This window comes from Anguilla rostrata, chromosome 10 (assembly GCF_018555375.3).
Source record: "Anguilla rostrata isolate EN2019 chromosome 10, ASM1855537v3, whole genome shotgun sequence".
Taxonomy (NCBI): Eukaryota; Metazoa; Chordata; class Actinopteri; order Anguilliformes; family Anguillidae; genus Anguilla; species Anguilla rostrata.
This window is the reverse complement of record NC_057942.1, coordinates 32,430,973-32,445,113: the sequence shown is the minus strand read 5'-3', so window position 1 is coordinate 32,445,113 and position 14,141 is coordinate 32,430,973. Positions and strand designations below refer to the sequence as shown.

At 45.7% G+C, this 14,141-nt stretch overlaps 2 protein-coding genes and 1 long non-coding RNA gene across 4 annotated transcripts; 1 reads left to right on the top strand and 2 right to left on the bottom strand.

The window, feature by feature from the left end:
- Nucleotides 1-242: 242 nt before the first annotated feature.
- Nucleotides 243-2,452, bottom strand: LOC135233228 (uncharacterized). The gene is made up of 2 exons (XR_010323788.1): nt 2,250-2,452; nt 243-2,072 (listed from the first exon to the last, which is right to left on the bottom strand). It is a non-coding gene; the product is annotated as an uncharacterized LOC135233228 (long non-coding RNA).
- LOC135233225 (uncharacterized protein C2orf81-like) lies at nt 770-4,567 on the top strand. Of its 2 annotated transcripts, none has more exons than XM_064296553.1 (4): nt 770-868; nt 1,552-1,787; nt 2,550-2,759; nt 3,677-4,567. In XM_064296553.1, the coding sequence occupies exons 2-4, from the start codon at nt 1,554-1,556 to the stop codon at nt 4,565-4,567; spliced, it is 1,335 nt and encodes a 444-aa protein (XP_064152623.1). In that variant the 5' UTR covers nt 770-868; nt 1,552-1,553. The 2 variants fall into 2 exon arrangements, with proteins under 2 accessions (XP_064152623.1, XP_064152622.1); XM_064296552.1 differs by having other exon boundaries at nt 792-882.
- A 197-nt stretch (nt 4,568-4,764) lies between these two features.
- On the bottom strand, nt 4,765-11,573 carry LOC135233224 (zinc finger protein OZF-like). Its single transcript, XM_064296551.1, has 3 exons — nt 11,338-11,573; nt 6,798-7,553; nt 4,765-6,234 (listed from the first exon to the last, which is right to left on the bottom strand). Exons 1-3 carry the CDS (start codon nt 11,378-11,380, stop codon nt 5,330-5,332), a joined length of 1,704 nt encoding a protein of 567 aa, XP_064152621.1. The 5' UTR covers nt 11,381-11,573; the 3' UTR covers nt 4,765-5,329.
- Nucleotides 11,574-14,141: the final 2,568 nt, after the last annotated feature.

Sequence of the window (14,141 nt, the reverse complement as noted above, 5' to 3'; positions counted from 1 at the left end):
TCACGTGGAAACATTCTCTTCAGTGCGATTGTGACAGATCATGAATTATGTTCCTATGAGGAAGTCCTTACAAGTGACAAAAAGTAAATATTGAAGCAAAGCAGACTGTTATATGAACCTGTATACCAGGGTTTAAAATAATTTTTAAAAAACCAACCAAATAATATTCAGTTATGGCATATCATTTGACAGAAACATGAGAAATCTGTCGCAACTCAGCTTGTAGTAAGCACACTCAGGAGCCTTAGCAGGTTTTTAATCAAGTGGCTGCAACTTCATAGGAACAGGGTATTCCATCTACCGGTGAAAATGTGAAATGCACTGATCTCACAGACGCCCAGCCTATCGCACAAAAATGGTTTTGTTTTGTTTTGTAATGTTATGGAACTGCGAGGATTTTGGTAAAAAAATATATTCTTAATCTGAACGACAACAATAACAGCAGCAGCAACAACAACATAAGTAAATAAATAAATACAGGCTAAAGTGAGCGTGTAACAAATATTTGGTTTAAAAACAAAAAGCACGTGAACCAGCGTCAATGCGTTATGTCCCCACGAATGGCGTGAAATCACCCAAGACATTTTATTGAAATAAAACCATTGTACTGTAACACTAATTAAACACTTTCAAGAGACACAGTCTAAAAATTAAGGTTAAAATGAGCCACATTTATATATTTATATGTATTGTTAAACGTTTTGTAAAATATTTCTCTCATCATAAATAGCCTACACATTGTTTCAAAACGTTTGGTATTGCTAGGCAACCTCGTTACCATGCGTCACGGTAAAGTGAAAGTGTCAAACAGCGTTAGCCCTTGTGCCACCTTCTCAACCATTAACACGACTTTCACCAAACTTTAGAGGTAATTAACCTATGGTGAGTGAATGCTGTTCAATTTGATTCCTATGGTTACGATGAGTATTTAGCTGTGCATGTGACAAATTGATTTACTGCCGGAGGAAGTTGTCACAAACTGCGCTGAACAAGCATCCAAGTAAGATTCGTTTAACGGCGGGAGGTAGTAAGAAATATTATTGTAGGTTGTTTGCATACATTGGGCAGCAGGAGATGTAGATTAAAGGAAGATCTAAGTTTAGTATGAGACCATACAGACCAAGGCCCTTCTATATAATGCCTTAAGAGAAAAAAAGACAAAGCCAAGAAAGCAGATTTTCGGTAGCTGACAAATCTACACGAGCAAGACGAGGAGAAGCCAGGATGAGGAATGGGGTTGATTAGGGTGATTAAAAAGTGTAAATCAAAGGTGCTGCAAGGACACAATTCTATCGTTGCAGCTAATGCAGCACCTTTGCTTCGTACTTTTTACAAGCTTGCATGAAAATTATCACAATTGTACTTCACTGCAGGTCACTAACCAGTTTACACCACTGGCGAATTATTTTACACACTTGCGCGCGCACACATTCAAAAGACTCTTAAGTGCAATAATACAACTTTAACATCTCTTTAAAAACCACAACCAGAGAAGTATGTTCGATTTAGAGTAGGCTATAATCATCAGCGATGGCCCCTTTCTGTAAGCAGCAATGCCTCCAACCACACCAAAGTCCCGGACGAGAAGGGGGCGCGCTTCCGCATCTCCAGCGCCTGTCCCGGCGCCAAGTCCTGCCACAGGCGACGTTGTCCCGGGGCGTCTCACCAAATCCCAGTGGCTCACAATGGTGACGGGGGAGGAGGGAGAAGAAGCCGTAGCGGAGATTTTGGATGAACTGATGAGCCGCGTGATGGAGAAGTGCTACAGTGTATATTTGTACAGACAGGTAAGACTAACGGCTATCTGGGTGACAAGTCTTAGGCACTATTATTTTGTGCCGTTACTATATTTTCTGCCCATTAGTCGAGGTCAATTGAGTTCAGAAAGGGTATTCACACAAATTGCTCAGTATCGAGTTATTCTTTCAGTTCATTAGTATGGTGGCAGATCTTGACGGTGATGCGAAAGAAATCAATGTCTTCTGATAATGGTAATGAACCTGTCCTTCAAGCAGCCGAGTATGCTGAAAAGATCTGAGTCACAGGAATGAGGTAAATGTGCTTGTAAAAGCCTGTGCATAAAAGGAAATCCCTACTTCAGAGGGATACATGTGGTCATTTTGCATAATTTAGTTCTATACCTGTTTTTATGTTTCATGCCATTTCTGGCTTGTCGTTTAAATTCAATGCATTTTAATAAACTAAATAGTACCTGCTGTTGCAATACGTTTTAAAAAAAAAGTATTTACCCCCTCTTTTTAATCATCTTTGTTCATCTGCCTTAACAAATGAAGTCTTTCCAAAGCAGGGATCAAACACACAACTACAAAACACATACTTGAACAAAGAATTAAAAACATATATAGCCTTGTGGCTTGCATATTTGTGTATTAATGCCAATCCCTAAATGTGGAAAGTTAAGAGACGGATTCACAAAATCCCAGCAGCAAACTGAATTGGTTCAAAATTGGAACTACTGTGCGACCCCCACAGCAGTGGGAATACCTTTGAGCTTCGCCATGGAAACATCTCCCCTTCCTCTTGCCCAGCTCATTCCATTCACGGTGTCCAGAGCGCGAGACACCCTGGTGCGGGTGCTGGAGTGGCAGTTCCTGATGCAAGACCGAGGCGAGGGACAGGACGGCGCCCCCTTGTGGGCGGAGGACGCCGAGCCCCAGCCGGGTGTGACCGATTCCTGGGCGGAGGGCTCGGTTCCGGTATACTCCAGCTCACCTGCACCACCAACCTCCACTGCACAGGTAACCACACACTGTCTCAGGCCGCTTGTGTGCCAAAGAAAACCATGCACACCACAGATCCCAAACTCAAATCCTACAGGGTCGCTGTCTACTTGTTTTTAATACACACCTGCACTTAAGCACTTAATTTAAATCACTGATTGGGTTAAGAGTTTGCACACCTTGTTTTCGATTATTAATCTGGCCATGATTGAAAGTAAATGACAAAAACCAGCAGAGACTGTCCCTCCATGACCAAACGATCTTTGGCTGAGGATCTGATGGCGATGCGGCTTTATTTCTTGAAGACAACTCAGGTTCGAGCCAGGTTAGGCAACACTTTTTCCTGAAGCGCCCAAAATATTTCCTAAATTTTTTTTTCTCCATCCAAACTTTTAACAGTACAATTGAATTACTAGGCTTAATGAATGCAGGTCCAGGAGTTTGCCAGCACAAATTCCTAATATAGAAAGCTGTTATCAAGTGAGATCAAAACTAACATGTTATAACCAGGGCTGGTTTCAGACTGAGATGCATTTAGAAAACATCTTTCCTAATGTTAGATGGGAGAGGGGTGAACTATTGGTTTATGGATTAGATCATGACTTTTCCTATTGGTAATGTTTGTAAATGCATTAGTTCATTGATTCATGTTAATGTACATTTATTCATTGGTGAGAATTAGACTTTTTGCTTTAAGTGATACAAAGGGTGCATTCTTTTGGAAAATAAAGGCGTCTTAAAATAAAACTGATTATAAAAATGGTTCCTTATAATGAGACTTCATTCAGTTCTGCGAAAACATTTAATCGAAAGACGTTTCCTGAAAATGGATGATGCTGAAACAAAAAAAATAATACAAACCTTACTGAATTTATTAACAGAAATAAATAACTTGACTTGTGTAGTGAAGAAGCTCTCTGACGTTGTGTCCACAGGCAGGTCCACATGTACCAAAGCCACTGCAGAGGATAACAGCGCCCCCTGTTGGTAAGGCAGCAACTCCACAAACTGAAGACAACATCCAGACATTGAGCATGGCCACCGCTGTGCACAGTGATCCTGATAAAGAACAGAGGGGGAGGGCAGAAGAACCAGGTGCCGGGGACAGCAGACCCACAGATCCGTCACCACCCGCCCCACCGAGGAGGAGGCAAGGGAGGGGGAAGCGGCAGCCCCCACTTGAAGCCGCGCAGCCCCCACTTGAAGCAGCGCTGCCCCCACCCGAAGCTGGGCTGCCCACCCTCAGGACACCCCGCTCTCCCCTCCTGGGGGGGTCCCTCGGCTGCACCCCTCGCCCGGACGAGCGGGACCCGGCCGCCGGCGTCTCGAAAGGCGCGCCCCTGCCCCGACCCCCGGGCGCCCCGGCAACACAGAGGCCGAACCCCGCCCGCCTTCCGCGCCGATACTTCTGCCCCGGGTTCGAGGTGCTGAAGCCCGGCCCCGTGCCATTGCCCTCCAGGAAGAAAGGGGGCCACGATGCCCAGGCTCCGATGCCCTACGAGGGGCTTTCCAAGTGGGGTGCCCCAGGCGGAGCGGTCTGCGTGTTCTCCACCAGAAACATCCAAGACGGCGGGCTGCCCCAAGGCTTCACCCCCCTCTCCGCCAGCCTGCTGCTGGACGCCATGAAGCTGTCCCCAGGGGTCTCCATCCGGGGCCGCGCCAAACCACCGAGGGAACGCCCCTCCCAGCCCGAACGGAGAGCGGATCTGGTGCCCGTCAGAGGCACCCTCCCCGTCCCCCCGCTGAGGCGGGACCTGCCCATTTTGGGACCGCCCCTACAGGCCGTCCCCTTCCTCTCGGCTGGAGGAGTGGCGGGGCCCGTGTGAGGGTCACGACTGATGATTCGCCGTGCCTCGCTTAAAACGAGACTTGTGCGTTGCTGTGGAAACGGCAATAGGAAAAACCAGCATTTCACCACTACGGATTTCCTTACTGCTAAATGATGATTCCATTGAGTTGTTTTAGCTCAGCTTGGTGATATGTCAACAATTATTTTCCCCACATGAAATGAAATGTACTAATGTAACCCACCGGCTTTATTTTTCTGTCAGTACTTCAATGGGAGAAGCTAACATGCTAACTGAACGTTGTTGAATGGTAGAACAACTGATCTGTACAAATTAAATATTCCAGCAACTGACTACTCCAGCTCGGGTGGTCCAATCATGGATTGCTTGTACCATTTCAGAAATATCATTTACAATATCAAGTAACATTCAACTGAAGTGCTTTCAATTGCCCTTTTACGTTCCTCTTTATAGAGGGTTAATATTTTTCGTACCCGGACAGACATCAATATAACAGACCTCAATCCGTATCAACGACAAAGTTTTTTAGTTTTTTTTTTTTTGGTTTTTTCAACCAATGAAATGTGCGCATCTTGCCTGAAGAGTCTCCCTTTAGGAGCATACAATGCAAATTTACACCAACTTCACAGTTTTATTCCCGCCGATTTGCCTTTTCAGACTGTGCCTCTTTGGTTTGGCCTCTCGGCACACAGCTGGTTTGGTTCGAAGCAGATACATCCGCCTGTCCTCGCGTCCCCCTGTCCGTCCGTTTCTCCGCCCGCCCGTCCGTCCGTCCGTCCTTCAGTCGCCGTCGCCGTGCGTCCGGCTGTGCAGCTGGAGGCTCCTCATGTGCTTGTAGAGCCTCCCGCACTTGGGGCAGGGGAACGGGGCCTCGCCCGTGTGGATCATCAGGTGGGCCTTCAGGCTGTTGCTGTGGCGGAAGGTCTTGGGGCACTGCGCGCAGGCGTAGGGCTTCTCGCCCGTGTGCCGGCGCAGGTGGATCCGGTAGGCCCCCAGCTGGCCGAAGCGCCGCCCGCAGCCCTCGCAGCGGTAGGGCCGCTCGCCCGAGTGCACCAGGGCGTGGTTCTTCAGCACCTTGCCCTCGCGGAAGCCCTTGCCGCACACGCCGCACACGTAGGGCCGGGCCCCCGTGTGGCAGCGCTCGTGGATGCGCAGGCCGCCCAGGCCGCGGAAGGTCTTGCCGCAGTCCTTGCAGCCGTACGGCCGCTCCTGGGTGTGCACGCGGGCGTGGACCTTGAGCCCGCCCGGGTGGCGGAAGGTCTTGCCGCACTCGGGGCACTGGTGCCGCCTCTCGGCCGAGTGCACCAGGCGGTGCGTCAGCAGGTTGCCGGGGCGACTGAAGCAGCGGCCGCAGTCCTCGCAGTAGTAGGGCTTCTCGCGGGTGTGGGTGCGGCGGTGGTCGTGCAGGTAGACCAGGCGGGCGAAGGCCTTGCCGCACTCGGGGCAGGGGTACGGGCGCTCGCCCGTGTGCGTGCGCTCGTGCAGCTTCAGGTGCCCGCTCTGCCGGAAGCCCTTGCCGCACCGGGCGCAGCGGTACGGCTGCTCGCCCGAGTGGATGCGGCGGTGGGTGGCCAGGTTGGTGGCGTGGCGGAACCGGCGCCCGCAGTCCGGGCAGGGGAAGGGCAGCTCGCCCGTGTGGATCAGAGCGTGCGAGCGCAAGTGGACCGAGCGCCGGAAACTCTTACCTGGGGTGGGGGAGAGGGAGGGGGAGGGAAAGGGACAGAGAGTGAAAGAGAGGAGGGTTAAGAGGGAGGGAGGAGAGGGGAAATGAGAAAGGGGGCGAGCGAGAGAGAGAGGGGAGAGAGAGGGGGGAGGGGGAGAGAAAATTTGCACAGTTAGCTGATGAACAAGCTCTGGAAATGGGTAATGGAACTGAGATGTTTTGATTTTCTAAATTGACATTTAAATTATTGTGCTCTGCAACTATTCTTGAATAAACTTTGCAACACTAACTGTAATCATATTTAATGGTAGAGAAACATTTACATAAGGTATATGAACATTATGATGCATGCACAACATGTACGTACAATGTAATTATCAACGTGCATTTCCATTTTGTGAAGTACCAGGTTAAATAAAGGTAGACTGAAAACTGAGAATGTCTCTGTGCTTCATCATGCACAAATTTTAAGACAAAGGGGAAAAAGAGGAAAATAAATAAATAAAAGTTAATAAAATTGCTCACAAATTGGACTACCCTAGAAGAATTCCAAACAGGACCAATCCCCCCCCCCCCGCCACTCACCGCATTCGGCGCAGCCGTACAGCCGCTCCTCGGTGTGCGTGCTGGCGTGGCGGTTCATGTCGCAGCTGCGCGCGAAGCGGCGGCCGCAGTGCGCGCAGGCGAAGGGCTTCTCGCCGTTGTGGATGCGCTGGTGCGCCCGGTAGCTGGCGTTCTGCGTGAAGCGCTTGGGGCAGAGCTGGCAGGCGAAGGGCCGCTCCCCGGAGTGCGTGCGCAGGTGGTTGGTCAGCACGCACGAGTAGCGGTAGCGCTTGCCGCACACCTTGCAGGCGTAGGGCCTCAGGTCGCCGTGCGCCTCCTGCTGGTGGTCCTGCAGGCCGGCGACGCTGGGGAAGACGCCGTCGCAGTTCTGGCAGGGGTACCGGCCCGCGCTCCACTTCTTCCGCTCCTCCTCCGCCGCCCCCCTCCTCCTCCTCTCTTTCCCGACCTTCCTCGCCGCGGGCTTTTTGGGGACGGCTCCCTTCTTCCTCTTCGCTCTGGCCTTCTTGGTCGCGGTCGCGGCGCTCGGCCTCACCTTGCGGTTCGCCGCGCTCGTGCCGTCGCGGTCGCCTAGCGCGGCCGCCACCGCGCCCGGCCCGCGCCTCCTCTGTGGTCCGCCGTCCTCCGGCCTCCCGTCCCGCTCCCTCTTGACGTAGACGAGCAGCGACTCGCACTGCTCCTCTTTGATCTCCGTGAGGTCGATGGGCTCCTCCTTAATCTGGGACAGCTCTTTCCAGATCGTGTCCCCGACCTCGCCCAGCTCCGAGAGGCAAGCTCTGCCTGGAAGGGCGTATTAAAAACCACCAATCAGCTGCAATTAAGCCTAAACCAGGGCTTTCACACTAAAATTGGCGCACACGTTACTGAAGCGCAAAATACCCATGTCTGGTTTGTCAAAAATCTTCGTTGCTTCCTTAAAGAAGTCTGGGGTGTTTGCGAGGCATTGCTTTCCCCTGCTAAAACAGCACTGACCATCCCTTAAAATAAAGTTTACTTCCTGGAATAATTCTTAATTGTGCCTAATGAGAGGTTCCAGGATTTTACATGAGATGGAAGTTAAAATAACAGGTCTGTAGATTTCTGGGTCAGCATGATTCCCCTTCTAACATATTTGTATAATACTCCCCTGTTCCCAGTCAGACACTATTTCTAGAAACTTCTAAACATGCCCGTCAGTGTTTTTTATATGATAATCCTCTTGAATGTGTGCCATCAGGCTGACCTCATCTCACTATCCTTAAAAATATCCTGGATATTGTCCCTATAAGCTCTTCTCTGGTAAGGCTCTCCACAAACAGTTTTAGGTATCAGCAATACTCTTATTACAAAGCAAAGCAAGAAAAGCTTACTTATTCCAAATGCAAAATGCAGTTCTTTACTTTGCCCCCTTTCAACTGCAATATGAAAAATGCTTAGAATTACTTTTTGGATGATTTGCATTTCAAAGAGAATTTTAGGTAGGCTACCCTTATTCATTTCAATAACCTTATTATAATATTCTTTATGTCGCTCCAAACTGTTTTTAATAGTCTGCACATTGTGAAATTGCTTGTCTCCAACATTCCTGTAGATTTATTCATGGACTGTGGAGACCCTATATTTCTGAACTTTCAGAATGAATTTACACAGTGCATAAAGAATAACCCCTTTGAGTTTGCTACAATTTTCTTTCACCAGGTTTGCTACCTAAAAGTTGTAGCTGTTCCATTCTACTTATATACTCTCATCTTGTCAGTTTGCTTGAAGTTAAAAATGTGCAGCAAGCGGCCTCTTTTTAAATCCATTTAGAAGCTATTCATAAAAAATGGTGACTTATTTCACAGATCGAGTGATCACAATGTTCTTGATTCAAATCGATTCATACCACGGGGAAGAATCTATTTCTAGAATGCATCTTGCACACATAATATCAGTACCCAAGTTCCCATCATAAAGTTTAATGCTTACAGTGCCAAACACGGTCAGTGGTCAAACATTTTTTTTAAATCCACAACCAACAATTTCGGCGAAGGCTGAAAACCAACAAATAATACAAAAATAATACCCCTCTACCCCCGTGATTAATCTGTGCTCCTCATTTTAGAGACTTAAAAACACAGAACCTGCACACACCAATTTTTTCCAGGCCATCTATTTTTATTTCATTTGAAAAAAGTTTCTCCAAAAGAGATGGACAGTGGACAACAGAAATACATTTCGAATTGGTGTCAACACAGATGCACCGGATTTATCTGAACAGCTCACGTCCATCTGTGGTTCTGTAGTCTCTGGTCAGGCCACAGAAATGCATGATCTCATTCCCATCTAATGCCCACGTCCTCATTTTCGAAACTTTTTCTTCTGCATACGAATGGGCTCGCATGACAAAAAGAAATGGACTAAATAAAGAAAAATCTCGATCCCCACAAAATCCCAAACGCTGCCTCGCTGTCTCCCAGCTTCTCCGTCTCTATAAACCCCTAGGCAAGGTGCCCAGCAACAACTCGTGTGCTTTTCTTCTGCAGTGTTCTTTGCTTGATCCCCTCTCACCAGGGTTTCACTCTCCAGTTTCAATTACACAGGCAGCGCTCCCATGCTCTCAGTAACAGATTCTCTTCTCCCTGCCATCAAACCACTCCTTCTCCTTGACTTCTCTTGCCTACCTGTGAAACAACCCCCCCCCCCCCCCGCCATCCTCTTTCATTCACATCCTGCAGTGCAAGAGATACTGATGCGACAACCGTTTAGTTCTTAAAAAGAACTAAAGGTAAAAAATAAAATAAAATAAATTTTAAAAAAGACAGGAGGAGGACAGCACTGTAACCAGTGGGGTTGGGAATAAAAATGACTAAAAAGAGATTTTTTAAAACAGATTTACATTCCTGAGTTAATAGGTTTGAATGTCAAATTTTAGGCCCTATATCCTACTTGAAACATAAAGTAGCACAGCTACTTCTTGTTCGGATTATTCCAATCAGGCTCACCCTGTAACCATATAACACAGTGGATATTGTAGACCAGTGGTTCCCAACCTTGGTCCTGGAGTACCCTTGTGTATGCTGATTTTCGTTCTAACCACAATTGCAAGCCAATAATTTTAATTTGTTAATTTCTCTCAATTAGGCACTTTTCACATCTAGAGGGATTATCTACCATCATAAACCACAGTCAGAAATAGCTATGTGTGCCATTAAGAATAAAATCCCCATGGTCATACTGTGCTTATTGTGCTCAGAATCCTGCTGGCTTTCATAGCAGCTAAGACGACAGCAGAATTCATTTTCATCATAGTTAGTGTAGTTCCTTGGAAATCCACAGAACAAGCCTACAAGGTCATGACTGCATGAGACAGATGCCAGCAGCTTGAAACCATAAACATAAAATTGACCAAAAAAAAGAAAAGAGTGAGAAGACAGATTGCAACACAATGACATTCTCGTTTCAATATATGATTGATTATTATTATTATTATTATTATTATTATTATTATTACTACGTGTAATGTTACTCTGTTTTAAGCAACTGACGAGAGGAGTAGGAAATGATTCGTTGCGTCAGTGGCAGAATTTGGCATGAGGGAAATAACTATGAGAATTGCTTGACAAAAGAGTAATAAGGAAATGCATTAACATTCTCCCGACAGACACATTCACTAAACTTAAAACGCTATGATTTTTTCGTGTTTAAATCATGAGCCTGGATTCAACCAGTACGTTATAGGTTCGAATCCCAGGGTGGACGTTGCTGTTGTAGCCTACTCTCGAGCAAACCGGTACGCCACCCAGCTAGCTCAGAAAATATCACTGGAACACAGCTGAAGGGGGCTAAGCCAACTGATAAATCGTCGATTAAAAAAAAAAGAAGTTGCATTCTACCGGTGCCCTGTAAAAGAACAAAATAGCGGTGCCCCACCCAGAATAAGAAACTCCAAATCTAGCTTCTTGGGCAGGCTACTACCTACCACTAAATGCATGCAGAACTACATTGCAACTAGCTATATAGTTAGCTTCAAACAAGAGTGTGTAGCTAGTAGGCTAATCGTAGCTACCTGTACATCCCCAAAATGCAAGCACAATAAGAACCGGACCGACGCCAATGAAGGTAATGGCTATCGATGGATTCGCAACATGTTTGCTAAGATGAATTAGCAAGATTCCAATTTAACTGAATTCGCCAGCTCCCGTGACAACTTTATTGTCTTATGTTACACATAGACGGTTCATTGCACACGAGGAATTTTCCAGCATGGGACATAAACTAGAAAGCTAATGTTTGCAAATCTGCAGTGCAGACGGTTCTCCAATGGGGCGCCATCAGCACGTTCAGCGACGCACTTGCTAACTACAGATTCAAGCAAAGCATTACTTTCACAAAAATATCACAATTTCTCCAGATAAGAATCAGGTTTGTCAGCTGGCGACTTCGGAAAATTACGTCAAACAGCAACAAAACAGCTTCATTACCGATCTAGCTAATTGCTGCACTATAAATTACCCACCCATGCAATGGATTGCAAACCAAATACGCGTTAAAGAACAGTCGGCAACAATTAATTAATACTAATATATTAGTGTACTAACGTTACCTTTTGGGTTTTTAATCGGACGCTTCCTTTGCCTTGTCATCATTTTTCTCAGTATTTCTGGGGGTGCCTTTCTGTCCACGCGTTTCGCTAACTCTAAACAGGACTAACGTTGGCTAAAACGCATGCATTCCAAGAAGCACACCGCGTTTGCCCCCGAGTCCTCGTAGAACGCTCCAGCTTCAAGATAACCCTGACCAGCCATGTTCGTTTTAGTCTCGTCAGTGTATCCGTGAATCTAAACCACCCCCTCTACCAATCACATATTATCGACACGTTTCACGTAGGCTACTCACCAAGGCCCTGTCACGCCCACCATCTGCAGATGTATAACTAGATTGCCAATATTGCAAATAAAACATCTGAATCTGAAATGCATTCCTTTAAGTGTCTTGGAAAGGAGCCTGGTGCAACTGACATGATTTGCCATTTTCCTCAAGATTTCATTAGTTTTACATGATCAAGGATATTGGACACCAGACAACAAAAACAACCCAAGGATAAATAGTAAGTACAATTAAATAAATAATAATAAAAAGAAGAACAGGTTTGTGTAAGTCACATTCTGAAATTTGGCACCTGTAGCCTGGACCGAAATAATATTTCTTTTTTTTTCTTTATAGGAGAGCACATTTTGGATTAAAAAACCTCGTCCTTATGCACTATTAGTGTGTAACAATAGACCAAATATAATTTTGCTTTAAACCAAAATGAATAAATATGAGATTGTTTCTTTTCATGAAAACAGCATTCATCTTCCTATACCTCTTGCTGCAGTTGTGAATGAAGCTGCAAACCTCGGATAGTATTGATAAATATGCTTGATGTGCTATTGATGTGCTATTTATTTTTTATGTCATAGTTATCACACTCCGGAAGCCTGCTTTTCCAGCTAAAAAGTACAATAATGTCATGAACATTGTGAATCTTTTATCTGCTAAAAACAAATGTTACACTTCACAATCTAAACACTAGGTGGAAACGACGGACCGTTTTGCCTCTGAAATGGACCACATTTTTCAAACAAATCTGCTCTCTTTCTGCAAGCCCTTTAATGCCAAGGATTCGAGCTATTATTCTTTTCTATTTAAAGACTATAATACTGCCAAGTGCCTCAGGCCAGAGCTAGATGGCAGCAGAAGATGGGTCTCAGTAGAGTGCATACCTCCGCCAACACTATGCAATTGTCTAGATATGCCAGTTCCAAAAGTCGATCATTTCTTCCGTATCCTTCACATGAGGAGATGCACATATTTTGATGATTGTATCTTAGATTGGACATGTGATATGCCATTTTAAAATCTAGCTACTCTTAAGCGTTTTAGTCCGTTATTACAAAACCACATGGCCAATTAACACATTTGTTCAGTGGCTGGAAATTACCTCTCCACCCCCCCCCCCCCCCCTTCCTGATAGTGCACAAAGGTTCATGGTGTTACATGAGTCCATTCAGAAGTAACATGCCTTTTTGTTGTTAATAAGCTCTTTCTTGCCCGATGACCAAGTTTCCCACAAAGTTTCATGCAAATCTGTTAATAATTTTTGGAGACACCCTACTAACAGACTGACAGACAGACAAATGGCCGGGTGGAATGGAGCAAAAGTAACTGTTGGGGGACATAATTAGATTTACTGCACAAGTCAAAATATTGTGGGGCTTGTCCACACACTAGAATAATGCCTTAACAGAAAGAGCAACCTCACAGTCCCCTATTTGATGGCATTTCAGTCTTTATATTTACATTTGTAATATTATGTTTTATGCACCAATGAAGGTCCATCAAACAGAAACATTTGCATTTTGTCCATTAGTCCTTTTCTCTGACATTAAAAAAAAGCACTTATGAGTACTGTCAAGCAAAAAGACTAATCAGTTATTTAAATGAGGTGCTTGGCATGTTTACTGTTTTTGGAGGAACTCTTCTTTGTTGCACAGAATTTGACTTCTCCACAGGCCTTGAAATTGGCAATACTATCGTCTTGTTGACAGTGTCCAGTGTGCATTGTGCAGAAGCGTCAGCGTCCAGCTTTTAAACTTAAAAAATGAGTGCAGCAGGTCTTTCCTCTTCCGATTGCATTCTTTGATCAATGTTATCCCTTGTCTTTGTTTGAATAGTTTGCCCCCCGCCCCCACAAGCTTGATCATTGGGGAAACAGTGGCCATATCCTTCCTTTCCCTTTTGGCTGCCGCAGAGAAAGATGAAAGACATAGTCCTGCAGAGTACCTGGTGGAAACCCACGTGGACATGGGGAGAACATGCAAACTCCACACAGAAAGGCCCAGGCCTAGGATTCAAACCCAGGACCTTCATGCTGTGAGGCAATAGTGCTACCCTCTGCACCACTATGCACAACCATTTTGTGCCTAATTTTGAGTGTCCAATTAAAAGGAAATGGCTCTTTGTTTCAAACTTCAAAAATCATTACTGCAACTAATATAGGCCTGTATACTATAAGCAAAATTACAAATAAATATGGTGCAGGAGTTGCACTTACATTTCACTGAACAGCCCTGAGGTAACCGCATGGTTCTGATAATAATACTCCAATGATCGGAACTTCGTTCAATTTGGGGTCGAGGCTACTGTAAAATCCACTGTCTAGTAATGGGCGGCGCCACCATGCATTTTAAGCGTTACAACCTGTACATCCGCAATTTGATTCGCAATAGGTGACAGATGTTGTCAGGTACTGTCATCTGGACTTCTGCACTGCAAAAATTCTGCACTGGACTTTGCGATCTTAAAAAATCTCCAAACAAAAAGTGCCCATGCGGTTACCTAAGCATGCTGGCTGCGTTTCAAACG